Genomic DNA, 24,980 nt, shown 5'->3' with positions numbered 1-24,980 from the left:
TGACCTACTTGGTTATGTGTGTGTGTATATACATACATACATACATACATATATATATATACTTTTTTTTTCCTTACTCCAGCAAGGTTAGATTTCTCTGCCATTTCCTCGAAATGTGCAGTTGCCTTAAGTGTAACCCCAGGCTTGTTAGCAGACTTGAAGTTCTTTTCTGCTGAATAGACTTCACCCATCCTCCTAAATAGAAAGTGTGTTGTAAACTCAAATATTCCCTTGTAAGCATAAAGTCATTTGAACTCCAGCCCGCCCTTCTTCAAAGTTCCTTGGACTCTGGAGCCACTTCCCAATTATCCTCCCTCGGTGTAAAGAGATGCGTAGAACTTTCTCCGGGGTAAAACATAGAGGAGGCAAACTGTAATTCACAGACTCTCCCATGACGGCATCTGATGGAATTTTTCTGCTCTTCCCTAGAAAAGGACGAAAGGCACCCACTGACGGGGTTTCTCTCGTCTCCCTTTTTTTCCCACGTTTTTAATGAGTTGGTTGCTGACGTGTGGATCTGTTGCAATCCCTCAGCCTCATCCCCCGCCCCGATGTTGTGCTCTAAATAAAATGGTCCACTGGTACTGCAATATTTAGTGTTCCTGTTCATTTAGGTTTCTGTTGCAGAACCATATTTTAGACAGAATGTATTAGTTATGCTTACAAGAAAGTATTATACCTACATTAGCCATGGTTTACCAAGTTAATGAACTGTGGAGACAATCACTGCCATCAACTTGCAGAGTTGTCTCGTTCCCTGCCTTGGTCTGTTGTGTTTTTCTGACCTTAACTTTGAAGTTGTCTCTGTCACTCTGACCCTGCCCCACATTTGCTATCATCCCATCTTTTTTTTTTTTTCTTTTTCTTTGTCCTTTTTTTTTTTTTTTTAAGTTGCCTAGTTCTTGGGCTCCAAGGGTAGATATCCTTGATTGGAGAACAATTTCTGAGCCACTCGTATGCTCTGCAGCCTTCTTTGCAGACAAATGCTACCAAAGCTACTCTGTGATTCCCCTGGGCCATGCTGTTAATTCTCCGTAAAGCAGACAGACGATGCCCTTGGAAATGTGAGCTTTGGTAATGCCTGGTGCCACGGAGGCCGGTAGGAGGCGTGAACGTTTTCTGGGAAGCGAGATCTGTTAGCATGGGCGTATAAAGCCAAAGCATCACGGATTTCCCTGCTGCCCGGAGGTAGTGAGATCCATCTTTCCTTGGGGACAGAGGCAGAGGGGGCAAAAGGCGCTTTTTCAGGTCTTGTCATGAATTTCGTTTCCTTCTTTCTCACCCTTGTCTGAAATCCTGGAAAAGTTAGGGAACCATATCCTGGCATTTAACAGCATTATCTCCGTCTCTCCCCTACCCCCACCCCCTCCGTGTTGTTGTTGTTTGTTTGTTTGTTTGTTTTTTCCCTTTTTGACCTTCAGGCCTAACTCCACCCACAACTCCTCCTCATAAAGCCAACCAAGATAATCCTTTCAGGACTTCTCCAAAGCTGAAGTCCTCTTGCAAGACTGTGTTACCTCCGCCTTCGAAGAAGCCCCGGAGCAGTGAGCCTTCTGGCGCCCCAGGCAGTAACTCCGCCAAGAAAGGGCCCGAGCAGTCTGAGTTGTACGCACAGCTCAGCAAGACCTCCGTGCTCACCAGTGGCCACGAGGAAAGGAAGACCAAGCGGCCCAGTCTACGGCTGTTTGGTGACCATGACTATTGTCAGTCGATTAATTCCAAAACGGAAATACTCATTAATATATCACAGGAGCTCCAAGACTCTAGACCACTAGAATATAAAGATGCCTCCTCCGACTGGCAGGGGCAGATTTGTTCTTCCACAGATTCAGACCAGTGCTACCTGAGAGAGACTTCGGAGGCGGGCAAGCAGGTCTCTCCTTGCAGCACCAGGAAACAGCTCCAAGACCAGGAAATCCGAGCTGAGCTGAACAAGCACTTCGGTCATCCCAGTCAAGCTGTTTTTGACGACGAAGCAGACAAGACCAGTGAACTGAGGGACAGTGATTTCAGTAATGAACAATTCTCCAAACTACCTATGTTTATAAATTCAGGACTAGCCATGGATGGCCTATTTGATGACAGCGAAGATGAAAGTGATAAACTGAACTACCCTTGGGATGGCACGCAATCCTATTCATTGTTCGATGTGTCGCCTTCTTGCTCTTCTTTTAACTCTCCATGTAGAGATTCCGTGTCACCACCCAAATCCTTATTTGCTCAAAGACCCCAAAGGATGCGCTCTCGTTCAAGGTCCTTTTCTCGACACAGGTCGTGCTCCCGATCACCATATTCCAGGTCAAGATCAAGGTCCCCAGGCAGCAGATCGTCTTCAAGGTAAACCTTGTCAACGCCCACCCGAAGCGTAAGGTCCAAAAAAGCAAGCCTTCAAAAGCCACAGACAGCCCCAGCCCCTCTCACCAGGCCGTTCCCAGCACCTCTGGAACTAGCCAGGTTGTTACACCGACAGGCCTCCTCATCTTCTCTTAAATCTGTCAGCCTTGAGCACAAGTGCCTTGAGCCAGTCGGATCACAGAGAGCAATTTGTAAGAAACTTGCTCATCTAACTTTTTCCATTACCTGGAGAGCTGCCCTGTGCCAGGATAGTTGAGATCCGTGCAAGATAAAGCTGACAGTGTACCAGACTGGCGCTCGGCGTTAACATCAATGAGAGAGGCTGGGAGAGAACACATCACTCCCAGACCTCTAAGCTGACTAGGTGATCACAAACTGTCACCGGGAAATCTCACCAGTAGCTAGGAAGAAAAAAAGCCACTTTACGTCCCACGGTGTTTCCAAGGCATGCTCAGTTGGGCCGATAAAGCGGGGTTAAGTGGCAGTTGCAAATGCCCTTTTTGTTTTTCCTCTCGCTCGCAGATCTTGCTACTACTACGAGTCGAGCCACTGCAGACACCGCGCGCACCGAAATTCTCCTCTGTGCGCGAGATCACGTTCCAGGTCGCCCTACAACCGTCGGCCCAGGTAAGGAGGCGGGTGGTTTTCCTCGCGCTCCTCCTCTCCCCTCTCCTCTAGATGACGAGTTAGCTCACACCCCGCCCCCTCCCCAGTTCGTGATTCATTGTGCTTGCCTAAACGGAGGCGGTTGACTTAACGCTGAAGTTATGTTTCTCAGGTATGACACCTACGAGGAATATCAGCATGAAAGGCTGAAGAGGGAAGAATACCGCAAAGAGTATGAGAAGCGGGAGTCTGAGAGGGCCAAACAAAGGGAGAGGCAGAGGCAGAAGGCAATTGTAAGCAGCTTGGAGCTCACTTTTGCTTTAAAGGAGGGTTTGTTTGTTTGTTTCTTTCTTTCTTTCTTTCTTTCTTTCTTTCTTCTTCCCTTCCCTCCCTCCCTCTCTCTTTCTTTCTTTCTTTCTCTTTCTTTCTTTCTTTCTTTCTTTCTTTTTCTTCTGTCTTTCTTCTAGATTAGAAAATAAACTAAAGCTAAGGCTTTGTAGAATATGCAATATTCCATACCCTATTGACTTGAAAACACCAGGGGTCCCCAATACCTCTTGGCACAGATTATGGGGAAACAAAATGTTAAATGACTGTATGTTTTTATTCATACTTCATAAATCTCATTCATCTGGAAGCTCATTTGCTGTTTTCCACTTTTGTTTTCCAAAACGGAGGGAGCAGGGATTTTTTTTTTGGTCAAACACTAGTTCCATCGGGTCAGACGATGAGGTTTTTTGTTGGAGTGGGAGATAAGGAGGTATCGGTGTTTGGTTTCGGTTTTTGTCTTTTGGGCAGACGTTAGAATTGGATTGTCCATGAAGGGACTGGGCTCAAGTTAGATTTGAAGGAGGCAGGAAAGGAAGAGGGGCTAAAGAGTCATCATTTCGGACTCGTGCTGGGTCAGCGTCTCACTGGGTAGTTGACACATCCACATTTCTCATGAACTGCTTTGCAATAACCCCTTCCATATTTCGGGACTACTTATTGGAGGGTACCACGTTTCCTTGACATAGAGACATTACTGGTTCTTCGGTCTAAAGATCCAGATTATGTTGAACTTGTTTGTTCTCTGTGGGTCAGTAGTTTCTCAGCACCTGCTCACAAACAGGTAGACTTTACCCCACCTCCCTCCTATTACTTATCAACCTAGAACTCCAATGGCAGAAACCCATCGCTCCACTTGTCAGTCTTGCTCATGGCAGACATTCCTAATCAATTGTGGAACTCTTCCCACGGAGCCCTCAGGGAAGCTTTGGGTCTCTCCCAACTCAGTGCTTCAGGGAGCCCTGAGTAATCAATCAGAAGTGGCACCGCTTTTGTTCACTTCAGCTGCCTATGTGTGCTAGCTCCTAAGAATTTCATTTCAACTAGATCAGCTTTTCACCTACCTTGCATAGAAAGTAACCAACATTTAGGGAAATGACTTTTAACTGCAAAGGGTAGATTTATATAGTGCCTCTAAGAAAACCTACTACCATCCACAAAATCTTCAAAAACTTACATAAGAGAACTGACCGATGGAGTCAAAATCAAGCAGTGGCCAACAGTTATCAACTAGAGGGAAAAAGTGAACTGAGAGGCTTGCTCATCACAGGTACTCGAGGAAAAAGAAAGGAGAAGTAATTGAATACTTAGGCTAAAAGTCAAGGGTGTCTGCTGTCCTTTAAAGTTGAATCTACCTAAGACTGAATCAAAAGTCTTGTGCAAATTACAACACTTTTCCTCATTTTTCTCAACTTTCAAATGAGCTGTGATATTAAGAGCTGCCAGAGTGTCATTAGTTAACACTTAAGAAGACTAATGAAAATTAAAAATTCAATTTTTCTAATTTTGCTCTATTTAATTAATAGCCTGTTCAATAATTATAATAACTCACATTTATATAATGCCATATAGTTTACAAAGCCTTTTAATATGGCACATTACAGTTAATCTTTACAAAAGAGAATCGTGTTGAGCAAGCATGTAGGAAAATAGTTATTTCAGTGTTTGCACATTCACATTTTATAAAATCCTTCATGTTTCTTCCCAAAAGTAGCACATTGAAGAGAGTGATTAATAGTTTCATCGTGTATTTGCTCATTTGGGCAAAATACACCACTATACCCAAAGGTGTGGATAAATGTAGCTATTGGCATGTGCTTCTTTTCTTTCTTCCAAAGGTAATTTAGTGCCAGACACTTAACGAAAGCACATAGAGGGAGGGAGGGGTCTTTTCATTAGTTGACTCTTTCTAAAACATCAAATAGTGTGATTGGTCAACATTCCATAGTTGATGCCCACATCAAAAGCAACCTTGAGGTCACTAGCCCCAGACTAAAAGCAGATACCTCCTGCCTTTCCTTTGTGTCACAAATGTTGACCAGTTCTTTGGTTAATTCTTTGAGTAAGCCAGTCTTTATCAGTTCTCTGTGAAAGAGGGCTTATACAGTACAATTGTCAGGCTGGCTTACATTAAGTCATTATAAATTAAGCATTTGTCAGAATTTCTGCTTTGATTTTTTTTTTTTGGTTTTGTTTTGGAAAAAGAGATTAAAACAACAACAACAGCAGCAGCAGCAGCAGCACCCCCAAAACTAGGACATAGAGATTATTTACTTTACCAACACAGTGAACTATAGTTAATAAGAGCTTAATATAAAGATTTAGGACTTCCTCTTAAACTAATCCTCTCTTGGACAATTATATGCTATTTCTGCTTAACATAAGTGAAAACTCATGAGCCTTTATGTGACAAACATTTGCTAGGTGCTTGGGATGTAAAATTAGGTAAGACCTGGTTCAGGCATCCAGAGAGCTTCAAGTCTACTGGCAGATAAAGATATGCAAACAAGCCATAGGGTATGTTAAGTGCTATTGCAGAAGGTAATCTCAGGTACTCTGGTGGCAAATGGGGGGACACCTAGATCTGAGAGTGATGGAGGGCATCCGTAGAGAGGGTGAAATTGATCTGAAATCGAAAGAGAAGGAGGGCAAAGGTTTTCTACAGCTGTGCTGTGCAATATGGTAGCCGCTGGGCACACAGCAAATGCAGCTAGTTCTGAATTAAGATGCACTAATAAATGTGATTGGATTTTGCAGACTTAGTTCAAAAGAAAAGTGTAAAATGCCTCATTAATACTTTTTATATCAATGACCAGTTGAAACGATAATATTTTGGATGTACTGAGCTAAAGAAAATACATTATTAAGTTTTCTGTTTCTTTTTACTTTTTAAATGTGCCTCCTAGAAAATTTAAAATTGTATATGCTGCATTATATTTTTACTGGGCATTGCTATTCTAGGCAGAAGCTAGAGCTCACACTAAGTCCCTGGACCAGAGCAAGGTATATTGGGAAACTGCTAGTCATTTAACCAGAATAGTGGGGCACAGAAGCAACAGGAAGTGAGTCTAGAAGGGAATGAATCTGGAAGGGAATGAGCAACAGGAAATGAGTCTTAGGGATCTGGCTTCCATGGCCGTATGGAAGCCAGATCCCTAAAGTGTCCTACAAGTCATGATAAAGATTTTGAAGTCTATCTTGAAAGCATAGTGGAATCACTAATGAGTTTACCCACGGGAAGATTTTCTGATCGATTTCCTCCTCAAGATGATCTGCTTTCTTCTGCCACGGTGCATTTGCAAAATGTATTTTTATGGAGTTGGGCACAGAGATACATGCAATGGGTTTTGACTCATTTGACTGGATTAGCTTGCAATGTCATTCACGAAACAGCTAAAGGAAATAGGATGGTCCACCCAAGCTGGTTGGGTAGGTGATTCCCATTCATATTTTTGAGACACCCTTAAAGTACTGAACAAGTACCAAATTATGTTCAGAATATCTAGGGTACGGTGCTGGTTATCTATTAATTCAGATCCGTCATATAATGAGAGGACTAACAAAGTAGAGGCTCAAAAAGGAAATGAAAAACAATATTAAAATCATCTAATAATTGATATTTTACAAAATTACAGTAGTCTTTGCCACCTTTGCCTTGTGGTCTATATTGCTTTCATTTTGAGTTCCATAAGAAGATGGCTTAGGAGGTCTATATACTTTTCATTGCTTATGCATCTAGAAATCTTTATCCAGACCAGCCTGAGTGCAGCAAATCGGAGAATTAAGAGAAGACTAATAATTAGTAGCTACTGACACAGAATCTTACATTGTGGTTGACCATTGCCATTGTTTTGGTTGCTCCTTTCCTCCATTTTCCACCGAAACCCTTTCTCAAGAACCACTTCACCCTCTGCCTTCCTCAGCCTCCTAGGCTTGCAGTCATTCAGGTTAATCGGAACTCTGCAAGCCAGGGTTTGGTACTTTATGTCTAAACTGTTGCTGCTCTCATTTCTTTTTTTTTTTTTTTCTTTTTTTTTTTAAAGATTTTATTTATTTGACAGAGAGAGACACAGCAAGAGAGGGAACACAAGCAGGGGGAGTGGGAGAGGGAGAAGCAGGCTTCCTGCCGAGCAGGGAGCCCAATGCGGGGCTCGATCCCAGGACCCTGGGATCATGACCTGAGCTGAAGGCAGATGCTTAACAACTGAGCCACCCAGGCGCTGCTCTCATTTCTTGGGGGAGTTCTAAGTCCAACTCCATTTGCAGTTGGTACAATTTCCTGCCAGAAAACGTGATAATGGGATGTTAATTTAAAGGGCAAATCTACACATTAGGATATGGCTCAGTGCTTGAAACCCAAACCAGATGTGCCTGGGCAATGACAGTGCCACTTCATTTCTCTCTTCCCTTCGTCAGCTGGCAGCCCAGGACCTGGGAACAGTGCTTCATCTCGGATAATTATCAGCTTCTTCCAAATGAAAAAAAAAAAATTGTGTAATTTTTCATAGTTATTATTTTTGGAGAAAATAGTTTTCTATCCAAACCTCTTTCAAGAGATATTTCCTGTGGGTTAGAATATATGTTCTATAATGAATTGAATCTCACTGTATAGAAATTATCAGTTTTTTTTCCTCCAGTGAAGTTGGGAAAAGCAAACATTTTATTTACCAATAACAGGACACACAATATTAATTACAAATTGAAATAGTGTTTTTTTTTATTCTTTCTCTCATCCCTTTTCTCTTCTACCTCCTTCATTTAGACAGAACATATTTTTTTTTTTGAAGAATAATGTACTTAATAAATTCTTGCTTCCTTCCATCTACTCCTACTTCATTCTTCCCATTCATCTTCTAGAGGTTACCATTTAAAAAAAATTTTTTTTAATTGAAAGTTATCCCACATTCTCTCAGTCTGTAGTTTCTGTGTTTTCTGTCTTTTGACAGACAGTGTGTTTCCTTGCAGTTATCTCTAAGTAGGGTACCCTGGATTTATTCACACTGATCCAGCCTTAGACTCTAAGGAAGAGTATTCTTGGGTCGTACTTGGAGGCAAGTAACTTTGGAAAACTGAGTGCTGTCACTTTGTTTCTCCACTAAGAGTGCTAGTAGTAGGCATTTACTGAATGCCTACTGAATTAGATAGTGTAATCAATACTAAGAGAAAGAGAGGGAAAAAAAAAACCCCACATTTTTTGACATTTTTGTGAAGGTTTTGGCCTTTCCTTCTATCCATACATGCCTTTTCACAACCATCCGCCCCTCTCACTTTATCTTTCAGATGGAGGATCTCGCTATACCATTCAGCCTCAAATGGCACAGATTTTATCCATTCATCTCACATACAGTATTTGGAATTTCTTTGGAATTTCTGAGGAAGTCACGTTGGTAGCTAATCTGGAAATGAATATACATCTTTCACGGCTAAAGGTGACATGCAGTTTCCTTAGCATAGGAGAAAGAATTTTTACATTATCCTGACTTGGAAATGTAGAATAAAAGTTCTGAGAACCAAAATCTAAATTACATCAGTTGTTCCTTGTTGTCACCTAGCATTGTGAGCATTTTAGGGAGATCACCCATACAGAAGCATCAAGCACACTACTTGGCATATATTAGAATTCAATAAATGTTAATCTCCCTACTAAATTCCCTTTCTCTTAGTTACAGCCCTTTTACCAAGACTAGCTTATTAGTTGATGAGAAACAACCATTGTATGTTTTTCCCAGGTAACTGGGAGGCTCTGTTCTCTTTTTGATAAGGATTTTGATAATGCAAAGACAGTTAATTTCAGTTCGTTTTTTTCTTTATTTATCCCCGTGTATTTTGATGTAATGATGATTTACTATACATTTATAGTGTTAATGCACTATAAATCTTCAATTTTGTTATCCACCCCATCAGCAAACTAGCTTTTGTGAAAATTGAAGCTAAAAGATATTTGATGAATGTTCCATCCTCCTCAATAGTGAAAACTGGTCTGAAAATCATTTTTCAAGGAGTTTTTTCCAAAGGTTTAGAGTTCCTCCAAGCCTTTAAGAAGTTGAAAATGTTATTAAGCATTTTGATTTCTTTTCCTTTCATCTCCTGTTTAGAAATTAATGTCTTGAAAAATTGGCTGCAAATGTTAAGGTTTTTTAAAGATATGGAATCTATTCATCTGTCTAATAAAACTGCAACATGTTAAAAATAATCAGTTTCTTGCTAGACATTTTGGCCAATCTTTGAAAGATTTTTGTCTTTGCTTTTAGACCTTCAGATGCCTTTTAGTTTCATTTTTAGCACTAGGAAAACCAAGCACTCTAATCATTTTCTAAAATGAGAATTTCAGCATGTATTCAATCTCTGATCTTTGTAAGGAAGCAAGACGTGGTTCCATTCCTGTGTTTCATAAAAGGAGATGATAGACAAATAGGTAGTTTATGTGATTGTGCACCAGCCCTTGGGGTTTCTGTTTTTCCCATCTAGATTGTGTCTTCTTTTTACTGCAGAATGTATCAGTATCCGAAAAGGTCCTCTGGTTTATCTTCTTTGTAGGATCATTGTTGCATACAGTTTTGTATAAAGAAGCAATTCAGAGACTGTCCCAATATGTCTGCATATGGACGTGCATATGGTCGATTTTAGCTTTAACTTCAAATTTCCTTGAATACGTAGGCTGTGTGTATTCCCATAATGGTAGTTGAGCAATTTCTTTGTGCTGGTTCAATTTCTTTCTCTCTCTTCTGCATTTCCCTCTCCTTTTTCTATATACAGTAGTAACCTTCCTAAAAAGGCCCATTAAAAAAAAAAACTAAACTAAAAAACCATAACACCCATGCAAGCAGGCGCCAGAAAGTTTAGATAACAGTCCCATCCCATTTGGCTGTTTGGCTGGAGCTGGCTGCGTAAATAGAATGGAATGTGGTGTTATGACTCCCTTACAACACTGTATAACACTGCCCCAGGATGAGCCTCGCCATCCATTTATATTTATTGATCTCCAGGATGTGCTGGGTGCTCTGGAACAACACAATTGCAGCCTTCGATTGAGATGACATACAATCTACATGGAAGTGAATCAGGCAGTCAACTCTGTTGGCCCTACTTCACCTGGTCAGTTTTTTAGGCCTGATGGCTGGTGTCAGAGGAATTGTGTTTTACTGAGTGTTTCAGTGGAAGCCCACCTCTGATTTTCAGAAGTGATCTGTAGGAGTGAGAGCACTGCAAACATGTAGTTACTCCATTCTTCTTCCACTTAAACCTGTAAAAACAAATCATGGAAATCTTTGTCAATTCACTCAGCTGAGCTACCTGGGCAGGGTTTTCCCTGTGATTAAGCAGCAAACCTGGCTTTCATTCTTCATTCTCTTAGAGAGTCTCAGAGAGTAAGGATTACACGTAGGCATAAGGGTAAGTGTTAAAAATGTTTAATTGATTGCTGATTGATTGATTTTTCAACAAATATTCATTGACACTCTGGTATGTTTCAAGTACCCTAAAAATACAGTAGTCAAGAAGACAGATGTGGTTTCTGCTTTCATGAAACTTTCATTGTAGAGGGAGATGGATATTAAATGATGAATTAACTATTAACTATTTAATTACAACTGGGCAGAGAAATATAAAGGAGAAATAGTGTACTGTAAGAACAACTAATAGGAAGCCGGACCTCATCTCAAGTCTCAGAAGGAAATGATTGTTGAATTCAATGTAATTTTAGACAGTACGTGTATGTTGGTGAAGAGGAAGGAGAAGCAATGTGGGGAGGATCTTACAAGTAGCAAGGGAACAGCTGGTGCAAAGGCCTTGGAAAAGGAAAGGAGCACAGTATATATGAGGGACTGATAGAAGCTCAATGTGACTGGAAAACAAAGGGAAGAATGGGAAGTGGGAGCTGAAGCCCATGATGGAGGCAGGTCCAGACCATGCAGGGCCTGGTGGGTCCTGTTAATGATTTAGGTCTTCCCTTGAAAGTTTTGAGGCCACGGATATGTTTTAGACAGTAACTGACATGATCAGATTCCTGTTCCCTTAGCAAAGATTATTCTGATTGAGTTGAAGGAATAGATTAGAGAAGGGTAAATATAGACAGAGGATCCAAGTTAAGAGGCTGTTATGCTAGTCCAGAAAGAGATGCTGGCAGCTTGGGTTAGGGGAGATGTAATAAGAGAGACAGAGCAGAGAGAGAGATATGTAGGAGGTAAAAATCAACAGGGTTTAATGAGTGATTGGATGTGTAGAGGGGACTGAGACAGAAGAAACAAGGAAGGCACTCAGGTTTTTGTCCTGAATACCTGGCTGGGTGTCATTAACTTGACTAACACAGAACATTGGAGAAAGACCCACAGGGGAGACAGGGGTACTGGAGAGCTGGGTTTTGGGAATGTTGTTCTAGTTTGAAGTGCTCAGAGGACATCCAGCCTGAGATGTCAAGTAGACAGTTGGCAATTTGAGTCTGAGGCTCAGAGGAACTTCTCTGATGAAAACAGAAATATGAGTGTTGCATACGGTAAAAGAAGATGAAGCATGGATGATCAGATCACACAGGAGAGTATATATTATAGATCTGTGGATTGCTTAGTTATATTTCACAAGTGCTTACTGAATTCTCTTTGCCAGGCCCTTTGCTAAATATTGGGCATATGAAAAGGAAAGACGTTCGGGAAATAACATAGGGCATCTCTTTGCCATAAGCCCAAATTACTCTTTCCATCATCCAAGGCAGGATGCTCTCAGTACATCCAGAGAAAACTCTTGGGCAAGCTGAATCTATGCTTTAGTCCTGTGTTTTCTAGTCTCTGCTCCCATCTAACTGAAACCTCGGCAACCCTAAGTTCACTTCATTCTTGTTTGTTCTTAGTAGGCGTAGAGATGAGTTGGTAAGCATGTTCTTTATATTAACTCCATGTGTTCTTGAAAAACCTTCCCTCAGTTTTGAGAGACATCATCACCTTTGGCCTTGTCTTCTTAGAACAACCGATAGAGGATTGCTTCTTATACTAAGAAGGGTTTTTTACTATTTTGTGAAAAAGGAGTCCATCCTTAGGCTATAAGATATTATTTCCATAGTTTGTAGGTTATAAATTGCTGATAACTTTCAGATTATGATGATATTGACTCCATTTGTGAAAATTAGGCCACACCCTTCTAGTCTGTTCCTAAAATAAGATTTACTGGCAAAGTGAAATTTATAGCCTCTTTTATAGCTCTTATTCTTCAGAGACCCATGGCTTAAAATAGCCTACATTTTAAGACTGTATTTTTCAAATTATTGTCTTTGGACCACCTGCATCGGAATCACTAGGGTGTGCTTATTAAAAATGAAGACCATCGAATTGTCTTTTCCAATTTTTTTTTAATACTGCTGGGATAAACCCCAATAATTTGCATTTTTAATAAGCACTCCAGGTAATTTTGGCTTATCCTAGAGTTTAGAATCGTTGCTTTGAGGAATGTCAAAATTTGTACATCTCATTAAGAGAATCCTGAGTAAAATGAGAAATTAAACAGTTTTGCGAGACGGGTCAGTTTCTTACCAATTGTGAAGATTAAGAATCAAGTTACAAGGGTTACAGCATTTAATAGGGATCGTTTAGCTGTCCAGTGATAAACAGATCGCATTACCCGTATTTCTTTTGGAGTATGTCGAAGCTCAGGAGAGAGAAGTGCAGAGCTGGGGAGCAAAAGCAGAAGAGAGTGAGCAGCAGAGTAGGGCATGTGGAAGGAAGAGTGAATGCAGAGTACAGAGAAATGGACGCTAAAACGTGGGTCACTTGTCATCTTTTCATTCAGTTTTAGTGGGTATTTTGCTTTAACCAGCATGCTCGGTGGTTCTCGGTATGCATGATTGTACATTTAGGAGTGTTTCTAGAGGTGCAACTTCCTTCCTATCTCCAGAACTGGCAAAAGTCTCTCCTTACTCCCACCCCCTCCCCAGGAAGAACGCCGTGTGATTTATGTTGGTAAAATCAGACCCGACACGACACGGACGGAACTGAGGGACCGTTTTGAAGTTTTTGGTGAAATTGAGGAGTGCACAGTAAATCTGCGGGATGATGGGTAAGAATCTTCAAGATTATTTCTTGTTTAGAAGCTGACATATGTAAAAAATCATGGCCATAAGATTACTAGGATGGGAATGCTTTGACAGATGACATGTTGAGTTCAGAACCTTATTTATTTTCTTTTATCCCTATTTATTAATCTTTCTAGTTGAGATTTCCTGTCCCAGAAATAAGTATTTAGCTGCTTGACAGGACAATCACACTGATAAATGGATGCAGTGGTTCAGACGTTGGCACCAGCGAAGTCTTCCAAAGTAGGAAGGGTTACGGGCGTATATGTTAATGCTTCCTCACCAGCTTTGAACCTCTCTTCTCTGTCCATTGCAGAGACAGCTATGGTTTCATTACCTACCGTTATACCTGTGATGCTTTTGCTGCTCTTGAAAATGGATACACTCTGCGCAGGTCAAATGAAACTGACTTCGAGCTGTACTTTTGTGGACGCAAGCAATTTTTCAAGTCTAACTATGCAGACCTAGGTATGGATTTTATTGTACGTGGGATGAGGAATCCACAATGGAGGGCTCAAAATGGAAGCAGATGTAAACCATAGGCATATTGAGTTGGACCATCGCTTTATTTTGCTAGAGGGAATGTTTGAATACAGATTTTATCTTATTTTTAATTTTTTTAAGGTACAAGACAGTTTCAGAAGCAAAGGGCTCGGGTTTTGGCAGCAAAGAGCAGAAGTGAATTCTTTGTACTGTCTTCCCAAATGCTGAAAGTCTGCACTGTTTGTGTGTGTGTGTGCTGGCGTGTGTTTATGTTGCACGTGCGTATGTGTGTGCGTGTCTTTGCCTAGGTTTGCAATGTGCTATTGCATTCTGTGCCTGCCCTGAATCCTTCTGTATAAACTTTAGCATTATCATCGTGGTCTTATGGAACAGAATATGCAACAGAATATTCTGGCTCTTTTTTTCCTTATTATTCTACAAACTCTTAAAACTGTTAAGACATATTCTACAAATTACACCTTGAGAGGAGAAAATATAATTTCATATGCTAAATCACACTATACTTTCTTTAAAACAAAAGGAGAAAAAAAAAACACCTTTTTTTTTTTTTGAGGGTTTCCATATGCTAGGCGCGTGCCAAGGGCTCTGCAAGCATTTTCTTATTTAATTACGAGAACAATCCTGGGAGGTGGTTATTATTATTATTATTATCATCCTCCTTTTATAGATAAGGAAACTGAAGCATTTGTAAGCCTTCTTTTTTCCTGTTATAAAAGTTATACAGACTCAAGGGGTAAAATTTGGAAAATATAAAAAGTATTAGGAAAAATAATAATATCACCTGTCAGCCCATCACCTAGAGATCCACTGTGTGATTTACAGTCCAGTGTTTTGTCTCAGGATGTTTAATTTCTTATAGTTGAGGTCACATAATTTAGATCTATCAATTTTTAAATTCAGCTCTTCTCAATTTATATTATTTATGTAAGTTCATTTTCTACCATGTTCACAGGATTAAAAATAATTTATCAATTTATTTTAAAATGGTTGCACAGTATTGTGTTAGGTGAGTACCATTACATTTAATCATTCCATTATAGCTAAACATTTATTCAATTTTCAATTTTTTTTTGGCATTATAAATAATGCCAAAATGGACATCTTAATTTTCTTCCCAATTTTAATTTGGTCCCTTTGTATGCCATTCCCTATTTAATGTACGTATTGTAAGCCTTTAAATCCTTTGGTGAAGGAATGAAGGAAGGGAAAATGGCCAATGTCTTGTGCATATGACGTAATTGATTTGAATCAATTCATAATAATCATCATAAAATTAACATATAAATCTATTCCTCAGCATTACTATATCTCTGTGTGCACTTGTTTTGGCTTGGTATAAAGAAAGAAATGAATACCAAATACAGGGATTTTTTTTTTTTTTCTCCCCTCCACCAAAGTGATGCCTTCCTAAAGTAATTGATATAGGTGGTGTGCATTGTTCAGGGGGAATATGCTATAATTCACTTCACAAACTAAATAGATAGTATGAAACAGGGGAGAAGCAGCTGACTGTCAAGAGAGACAGAGGCCCAGGGATGAAAATATAAAAGGTGACAAGTCATTTGTTCAAATGTTGGCTGATAAAAACAGTCAAGACAGATTGAAGTCTTAAGTTGATTTGACTTATTTTCTTCAGTGATGAAGGCCAGGGTGTTTGCAGTCTTTCAAAACATCTCGAGTTTAAAATAAGCTACCTAGAGGGGCCTTTAAATCACAATTCATCGCTGGTAGAGGGAGGATTGGATGGTATTTCCAAACTGAACCAGAGCCTCCCTGAAATATGTCTAAGAAGAATGCTTCCCCTCTTGTTATCTTCCTACCTCGCCAGCAGCAATAGAAACTTTGCCGTTGCTAAGCTGGCTCTGTATTTTCCGAAAAGTATGTTTGATGTGTGTTGTAGGAGCATGGGTTTTTCCAATTCCCTCAAGCCCTACAATTTCATGAAGGGAAGTTGAGCTGAGTGTAGGCATGGCGTAGTGGAAAGAGCCCTGGCTTTGGAATCTTGTAGACCTGGTTTTGAAACCTGACTTAGCTTCTGACCTTTAGCAAACAATGAAGCTCCCTCTGCCTCCAGTTCTTCATTTGTAAACTACCTCGTAATGTTGTTGCAAAGATTCAATAAACCTTTAGCAAACAATGAAGCTCCCTCTGCCTCCAGTTCTTCATTTGTAAACTACCTCGTAATGTTGTTGCAAAGATTCAATAAATGTTTGTGATGTGGTTGGCACAGTATCTGGCATAAAGTAGGTGCTCAATAAACAGTAGCTATGATTATAATTAAAAATGATGACAATGAGCAGTTAGAAATGTCAAGTTATTTTGAAATGACAGCATCAGCATCAGGGGCCGGCTCTGGAACCGAACAACAGGCACTCATATGGGTCCTGTGTTTGTCCCTGAAGAGTTCAAGTTAAACGCTTTGGGGCATGACCAGTGAATTTGGTGACCATGAGATTGTACTGGACACTTAGAGGGGTTGGGAGCTCACATGTGTGTCTGTTGAGAGTTAGTGAAAATGATGTAATATTGATTAATCTTACCAAGAGTGAAGAGACCTATTATTTTAGATAGATTTAATCATTTTTTTTCCTGTTTTGCTCCCCAAATTAAGTTAGCTCACACATCCTATTCCTCTATTATCAGGGCCACCTAGTGATTACTACAACACTATTAGTACAGAATGTGATAATTCCAAGTTAGTATTATGAGCCAGTTTTACAAGTGAGACTCCGGGTTAAAGGGACAATCAAGGTTACCGACGTAAAGCCAGTATGTAAGCCTACTTTCCATGAATCTGTAATCTGTGAGTCTGTCTGTTTACTGTCCTATAAAACAGATGGATCTTTCTCAAAGACTTCAATGAGAAATCTTAAAGACGAAAGATACAAATTAAATTAGGACTCTAGGACCAGAAGAGAAGGATGGGCCAGTATTACGAATATGATCATGTATTCATCAGGAATTAGTTATGGTATAGAACTTATACTTAAATATACAAGAAAAATGAAATAAATAACATTCATCACAAATTCTTTATTAACTCAAAAACTGTATTACATTATCAGCATCTCAAATATATACATAACTTTGTATATACCCTTGGCATTCTTTGGTAAATCATCCCAAGATCCCAACACAAAGATGTTCAACCATGGTGTTTTAAAATGCTGGTTTTCAAGAGTAATACATTCATTCAACAAATTCTAATCTTAGTACCTGCTTTGTGCCAACAGTTTTCCAGGTGGTAAGAATACAGTTGTATTGTGATATGTTTCTATTTATATGGTATCATTATTTATAGCAATTTATTTTAAAAAATAATTAGAGTGGCTTTTGGCTTTTTCCTGTCAAAATTCTATTATATCTTACTTGTGTTGCAGTATCCTTATTGGCGGGAAAGGGGTGGCATAGATGTTGTTTTCTCAGGAATTGCATGTAACCATGTATTCATACAACAGAAAAGATGTTGTGGCTGCCTATTGTGCGACATAGCCCGCCTGTGTAAGTGATTACAGACATGTAAATAGCAGCGATCATATTTCCTAGCGAAGAAACTCTCGAGAACCACTGTTTCCAAATATATTTTTTTTGGCTAATAAAAATATGGAAACACTGAAATTCTGGGTTTGATGTAGAGTAACCCAAAGTTAAGACATTTTAAATATTCTCAAAATGTCCTTCAAGGAAAGATCTGTATGTATGTTCTTTTTTTCTTTTTCTTTTTTTTTAAAGATTTTATTTATTTATTTGAGAGAGAGAGAGAGAGAGCATGAGTAGGGTGAGGGACAGAGGGAGAAGCAGACTCCCTGCTGAGCAGGGAGCCTGATGCGGGGCTCAATCTGGGATCTAGGACTCCGGAATCATGACTTGAGCCCAAGGCAGACACTTAACTGACTGAGCCACCCAGGCATCTCTGTATGTGTGTTCTTGACGTTTCTGTGCTTTCATGCCACACAGACTCTGGTCATTGGAAGGCTCTTCTAACTTTATTTATAATGCAAGTGGAATTCTGATTTTAGGTTAATCTCAAGCAGTGAGAAGGACTTTCTCTGTGTGTCTGTCTACAAAAAAAGATTTTGATTGGAATGATAGCTGCTCATGAAGCTTTAGTGATACAAGCCAACTGCTCATTAGGCTACCTGTGAAGGGAAGGATGGGAGCCGGTGTAATTTAAGAATTGACTACGTGAGATGTTAGAAAAGATTGGCCATTTTTGTCCTGTCTTTTATTTCTGAGGCCAGCCGTAATTGCTTTTCTTACCTGGAAAAACTTGCTTGGCAAAAAGTCAGTAAATACAAGGGATGGTAAGAATGAAAGAAAAAAAAAAAAGTGAAGGAATTTCCTTGTCTTTAAATCTAAGATGGCTAAAGTAGTTTGAAGCTAGGGCGAAAAATCAGCCTGGTGCTGGAGAGCTTGAAGGATTACAGCCTTTTCAGCCAAACAGCTTGTGAGGTCAATGAGTATGCCACCATATTATCTAATCTCATACTCTTCCGTCACTTCGGACATTGCTGTTTCGTAACATTCCGGATAAAACACAGAAATGTTTGTCTCTTGGTAGGATTGTTAATACTTCCCGGAAAGGACTGGTTTTCCCTTCAAGTAAGTGCTCTCAAAAGAATGAATTTATTTGCAAGAGGTTTTCTATTATATTTCTAAGATGTCTTTCCTCATTTGCAAGACCAGCAGAAATATCTAACTTTTTTATAAATGTCACTGGAGAAATATCAGAAATATTTAGAATAAGAATTTCATTTTATATCCGTCATTGCTGAAACATGACAATTTTGTTAAGGGGCCATGTGAAGTATGTGGAACTCTTCACAAAAGCTGACTTGGACTAGTTCAAGTGGTTTTATCTATACCTGTGTATTTTTCCTCTTGTATTACTGAGGCTGACTTTGCCTTCTCTGGACATGAAGCGTTTCCCTATACCTTCTAATTTGGGGTGAATTTGTGCCACTATTGCTGGGGAGCTCCCAAGGTACTGGAATAGATAAGTGGATCATATGTTCCTCATGCCTGAAAGGAGAGCAGCCAGGTGGCGAGTAGGTGAAGTTCTGATGATTCTCTCTCCCTCCAACTCACCTGGCTTTTATGCTCAGTGAAGTCAATCCCACTGAATAGGAAGATTAGTTCCGGCTTCTACTCTTACCTCTCCCCTTGAGTTGTTGAGAAACCTTGGGTAGATCATTTAACATACCAGGAAGGGGGCAGGACATGGTTATTTTTACAGTATATTGATTTTGATTAGAAATAAAGTTTGTTCTGATTACCTCCTAGGATTAAGACTAAAATGAGTCAAAAAGTAGTATTTTGAATGCTTGCCACTCCTTACCCTCTGTAAACATGTTATCTAATCTTATACTCTCTCTTCCTTTCTCTCTGTAAACATATATATTTCTTAAATATTTATTTTTATGCATTATACATAATTATATGTAAATTTATAAATATAAATAATATATTTACATATAAATAATACAACAATAAAATATTGGGTATAAATACCCTCTGCAAATATATACATATATGTAATATATATACCAATAAAATATATCAATACATATATCAATAAAAGTTGGGTATATTTTTAAAAGTATATCGATTGGGTAAGCTGTTATTGAATCAAGTAATCTTGAATTGGACAATTGAGTTAAGGACGAGAGTGTATCTAACCTGGCTTGGGTTTCTTGCAGATTCAAACTCAGATGACTTTGACCCTGCTTCCACCAAGAGCAAGTATGACTCTCTGGATTTCGATAGTTTACTGAAAGAAGCTCAGAGAAGCTTGCGCAGGTAACATGTTCCCTGGCTGAAGATGACAGAGGGACGGTGAATACCTCACGGGACAGCGCGTCCTTCCCTAACTGACTATTACAAGTCATACTTAGGAATTTCTCCTACTTTACACTCTCTGTATAAAAACAAAACAAAACAACAACAATACAACAAGAACAACAACAATGGTTTACATGAACACAGCTGCTGAAGAGGCAAGAGACAGAATGGATATCCAGTAAGCACATGTTTATTCATGGGTGTCAGCTTTGCTTTCCCTGGAGTCTCTTGGTGATGGAGTGTGTGTGTGTGTGTGTGTGTGCGTGTGTGTGCGTGTGTGCGTGTGTGCGTGCGCATGCGCACGCCTGTTTTGGGGCAAGTATGTATGCACAGGTGGGGACTGGGGGCACCTGACCAGAGTGTGCCAGGGCAAACCACTTCAAATGGCAGCAGTTCCATGAAGACACACTTAAAACCTAGAACTTCAAAATGTTCATATTCTATTCAAAAAGAAAAAAAAAATGCATAAATTCAAAAGGAAAGAAAACCAACCAACCACAAGCCACCCTAAAATGACAGCCACTGATGTCTGGGCATCAACCTCCGTACTCTGTTTTTTAAGAAAGTGCAAACTCGACTTGAAGCAAGCTTTCTCTCATAACATAATGGTTATATGACAATCCCGAAGAAACCACAGGTTCTGTAGAACTAATATCCTTTCTCTCTCTCTCTCTTTTTCCCTCTCTCCGTCTGTCCCCCTCCCATCTCTTTAGCCCTCTCCTTCTCTCCTTCACTCTCTCTTCCTTTCTCTCTCTCTGTCTCTCTTTTTCTTCTTTTTTCCTTTTGCCATGGAGTCTGGGTGGGAGAGGATACTGCGGGCACCGGAATGCTAAACTTTCCTAACATTTTGAAGTTTCTGTAGTTCATCCTCTATCCTGACACCCATGTAAATGTCCAAAATGTTGATCCTTCCACTGCAAATTTCAAAAGCCTTGTCAATGGTCAAGCGAGCAGCTCGTTCGGTGGTTCTTTCTGAGGAGCGGGCACGGTGTTACATTACTAATGAGAGTTGGGTAGAACTCTCTGGTATGTGTTCAGATAGTGTAATTGCTACATTCTCTGATGTAGTGAAGTATTTACAGATGTTAAATGGAGTATTTTTATTTTGTGTACATATTATACAATGATGTTCTTTTTTGTTACAGCTATGCACTGTAAATGCAGCCTTCTTTTCAAAACTGCTAAATTTTTCTTAATCAAGAATATTCAAATGTAATTATGAGGTGATACAATTATTGTACACTAACATATTTAGAAGCTGAACTTACTGCTTATATATATTTGATTGTAAAAACAAAAAAGACAGTGTGTGTGTCCGTCGAGTGCAACAACAACAAAATGATGCTTTACGCACATCCATCCCTTCTTAGGTGAGCTTCAATCCAAGCATCTTGTCAAGAAATATCCTAGCCCCCTAAAGGTATTAACCACTTATGCGATATTTTTCCACATTTTCTTGTTGCTTGTTTTTCTTTGAAGTTTTATACACTGGATTTGTTAGGGGAATGAAATTTTCTCATCTAAAATTTTTCTAGGAGATATCATGATTTTATGTAAAGTCTCTCAATGGGTAACCATTAAGAAATGTTTTTATTTTCTCTATCAACAGTAGTTTTGAAACTAGAGGTCAGAAATCTTTTTAAAATGCTGTTTCGTTTTAATTTTTGTGATTTTAATTTGATACAAAATGCTGAGGTAATAATTACAGTATGATTTTTACAATAATTAATGTGTGTCTGAAGACTATTCTTGAAGCCAGTATCTCTTTCCCTTGGCAGAGTATGATGATGGTATTTATCTGTATTTTTTACAGTTATGCATCCTATATAAATACTGATAATTCATTCCTTTGTTTACTAAAGAGACATATTTATCAGTTGCAGATAGCCTATTTATTATAAATTATGAGATGATGAAAATAATAAAGCCAGTGGAAATTTTCTACCTAGGATGCATGGCAATTGTCAGGTTGGAGTTGAAATGTTTCATTTGGGAAATTCAGCTTTTGCAGAAGCAGTGTTTCTACTTGCACTAGCTTGGCCTCTGACGTGACCATGATGTTGTTCTTGATGACATTGCTTCTGCTAAATTCAATAAAAACTTCAGAAAAACCTCCATTTTGAGCATCAGGATTTCATCTGAGTGCGGAGCCCTGCAATGGAAGTCAGTAAAGTTTGGAGTGTGTATTCAAGTTTCTAAATTGAGATTCGATTACGGTTTGGCCGACATGACTTTTCTGGAAGATGTGCGATACCTACTACTTAATCGTTCTTTTCCTTTCTCTCGCCCAACACAATCTTATAAAATGGATTTCACCCCCAGGCCAATGCAGCTAATTTTGATAGCTGCATTCATTTATCACCAGCATATTGTGTTCTGAGTGAATCCACTGTCTGTCCTGTCGGATGCTTGCTTGATTTTTTGGCTTCTTATTTCTAAGTAGATAGAAAGCAATAAAAAAAATATGAAATAAAAGAACTTGTTCACAGGTTCTGCGTTACGGCAGTAACATATCTTTAATCCGCCTAATTCTTGTTGTTCTGTAGGTTAAATGCAGATATTTTAACTCTGTGTGAACGCCAAACTAAAGTTTACAGTCTTTCTTTTGGAATTTTGAGTATCTTCTGTTGTAGAATAATAATAATAAAAAAAGACTATTAAGAGCAATAAATTATTTTTAAGAAATCAATATTTAGTAAATCATATTATGTGTTCAAGGACCAGATGCGTTCTCTACTTTGCCTTTAAATTTTTGTGATCCAATTTTAAATACATTCTCCTTTTTGCCCTGGATTGTTGACATGAGTAAAATACTTGGTTTCTTTTCTTACTTATCAAAAGACAACACTACAGATTTCATGTTGAGGGTTAATTTATCCCCACTCTGGCCTGACAAATATTGTTACCATGAAGATAGTTTTCCTCCATGGACTTCAAATTGCATCTAAAATGAGTGCAAAGAGAGAATCACTAACCCAACTGAGTAGAGCTTTTCATATCTTATGCAGACCCTGTGGGTTTCCCATCAAAATGTAAACTGTGTTCCTTTTATTTTTATTTTTAATTTTTCTTTTGGAGAGAATATTTCAAATGAACACATGCACCCCATCTTCACTGGAGGCAAATTTCAGCATAGAACTCTAGGATTTTTAGATGACCGCAGGCCAATGCCTTCACGCTGTGGTAAGTACCACATCTACAATTTGGGTGACCGAACTGGTGCTTTAGAAATGTGGGCTTTTTTTTTTTTTTTTTTTTTTTAAAGAGATGTAGCGGAATAATTCTTCCAGTGCAACAAAATCAATTTTTGCTAAACGACTCTGAGAACAAGGCGGTTGGGCTGTCAACATTCAAAGCAGCAGAGAAGGAACTTTGCACTATTGGGGTATGATGGTTGGGTCAGTTGAAAAAAGGAAACCTTTTCATGCCTTTAGATGTGAGCTTACAGTAGGTAATGATTATGTGTCCTTTTTTGATGGCTGTAACGAGAACTTCAATCACTGTAGTCTAAGACCTGATCTATAGATGACCTAGAATAGCCATGTAATATAATGTGATGATTCTAAATTTGTACCTATGTGACAGACATTTTCAATAATGTGAACTGCTGATTTGATGGAGCTACTTTAAGATTTGTAGGTGAAAGTGTAACACTGTTGGTTGAACTATGCTGAAGAGGGAAAGTGAGCGATTAGTTCAGCCCTTGCCGGGCTTTTTTTTTTTTTTTTCCACCTGCCAATTCTACATGTATTGTTGTGGTTTTATTCATTGTATGAAAATTCCTGTGATTTTTTTTTTAAATGTGCAGTACACATCAGCCTCACTGAGCTAATAAAGGGAAACGAATGTTTCAAATCTACTTCTGCTTTTCTTATTTATTGTAACCAATCATCTCCCGGCATGTTTCTCAGATCAGTGCACATTAGTCGCTTATTATTATTCTGTTTCCTCTCTGGATCTCCCTCCCTTTCTCCCTGCTTCTCCACATTCATGGATGGATTTCAGCTCTCAGGTAACGTAGACCTTCTGTATTTTACCTTTTCTCCTTTCAAATGGCAAAGGCGGAAGTGGTTTCTATAATGAGAGATGACGTGGGCCTTTAAGAAGTGGATTAACTCTGCTTTTGTACAGAAGATGTGTATTTTTAAGTACAAGCCATTGCCCCTAGTGAGAATCTTGCTGAATATTCAGCTTAGGAAGCAATTCTGTAGATGGACTGAACATGTCGCAAAGACTTGTAACAGGATGCAGCCCCCATCGTGTGTAAGTCATATGGGACAGGCTGATAGCTGCTGACACAGCTTGCTGTCAGGATGTCTGTCTGCTGTGTCTCGCAGGTGACTGGTGGTCCTGATGACAGAGATGACAGAGAATGCACTTGTGCATGCTCTGCCCTCTCCCGATTTTAGACGGTCGTCCCCACTCCCAGCCACCTGCATTGCAAGACCCACCATAAACATGGCATTGGGGAAAGGGGGCTAAATATATCCCAGCCCTTGCCCCCCATCTCCTAGAGAAGAAAGGGTTTGTAATTACCGGAAATGTGATAGAGCTATCAATAGTACATTGGAATCTGCTACATAACACAAGAAACACTGCTCACTGTTCTATGTCTTTTTTATACGACTCTAAGATGTGCCAGTCGTTTTATCAAAACAGAAAATAAAAATTAACGTTATCTTACCCAAACATGGCCCTCACCTACAACTGTGGCTACCGAGCACGCCTGCTGGATTACCCTCGGATTCTGACTTGTCTCCATCGATGCTTAAATTGCATACGACATTTTTAATCTTCTGGCTGGACCCAGCAAGGACGTTAGAATAATGCAGGTCTTTCTTTTAAAGGGTTAACTTTTTACCCTTAAAAACCTTTTGAGAGGAAAGGGGGAATTTGAAGAAGCAACAGTAGTAGCTGCTGGCCAGGTACTAGGATATTCTGATTAAAAATAAAGGATTTTTTTCATGTTGTCCTCAACACATTAAATCACTTCCATCCTTGATGATACTAATGGCAAAATAATTATTGAAACCAAAATTAGGCTGATAAAAATAAATGAACACTGAATATGAATAGTTTATTTAAAAGGAGCTTGTCTCAATTCAAAAGTCCTCTAAACTAAATCTGTCTAAACTGTACAATGTGATATTCAAAATCCCTTTTCAGCATTGCTGGTTCTCTCTCCATTGTAGGATTATTTAGCTAATCATTGGATATAATTTACAGCCCTAACAACATTATTATACTCACTTGACACTAGTGTTAGTAGCTACACAGTTGTAACTCAACA

General features: G+C 39.2%; 1 protein-coding gene across 7 annotated transcripts in view; it reads left to right on the top strand.

Annotated features, from left to right (window-relative positions):
- Positions 1-24,149, top strand: part of PPARGC1A (PPARG coactivator 1 alpha) — a 643,892-nt gene extending 619,743 nt beyond the window's left edge. For 6 of the 7 annotated variants that reach the window (XM_032400105.1, XM_032400101.1, XM_032400100.1 and 3 more), the window contains 6 exons: positions 1,422-2,337; positions 2,878-2,982; positions 3,134-3,254; positions 13,208-13,329; positions 13,662-13,813; positions 19,549-19,928. In XM_032400105.1, coding sequence (XP_032255996.1) covers positions 1,422-2,337; positions 2,878-2,982; positions 3,134-3,254; positions 13,208-13,329; positions 13,662-13,813; positions 19,549-19,652 — 1,520 coding nt within the window. In that variant the 3' untranslated portion in view covers positions 19,653-19,928. Of the gene's footprint in view, positions 1-1,421; positions 2,338-2,877; positions 2,983-3,133; positions 3,255-13,207; positions 13,330-13,661; positions 13,814-19,548 lie in introns of all 7 variants that reach the window. The other variant, XM_032400099.1, reaches the window with a different exon arrangement.
- Positions 24,150-24,980: the final 831 nt, after the last annotated feature.

The sequence above is a fragment of the Phoca vitulina genome, unplaced genomic scaffold (assembly GCF_004348235.1).
Source record: "Phoca vitulina isolate PV1807 unplaced genomic scaffold, GSC_HSeal_1.0 scaffold3, whole genome shotgun sequence".
In the NCBI taxonomy this organism is placed as follows: Eukaryota; Metazoa; Chordata; class Mammalia; order Carnivora; family Phocidae; genus Phoca; species Phoca vitulina.
Note: the sequence above shows the minus strand (reverse complement) of the source record. Positions and strands in the feature narration are given on the sequence as shown.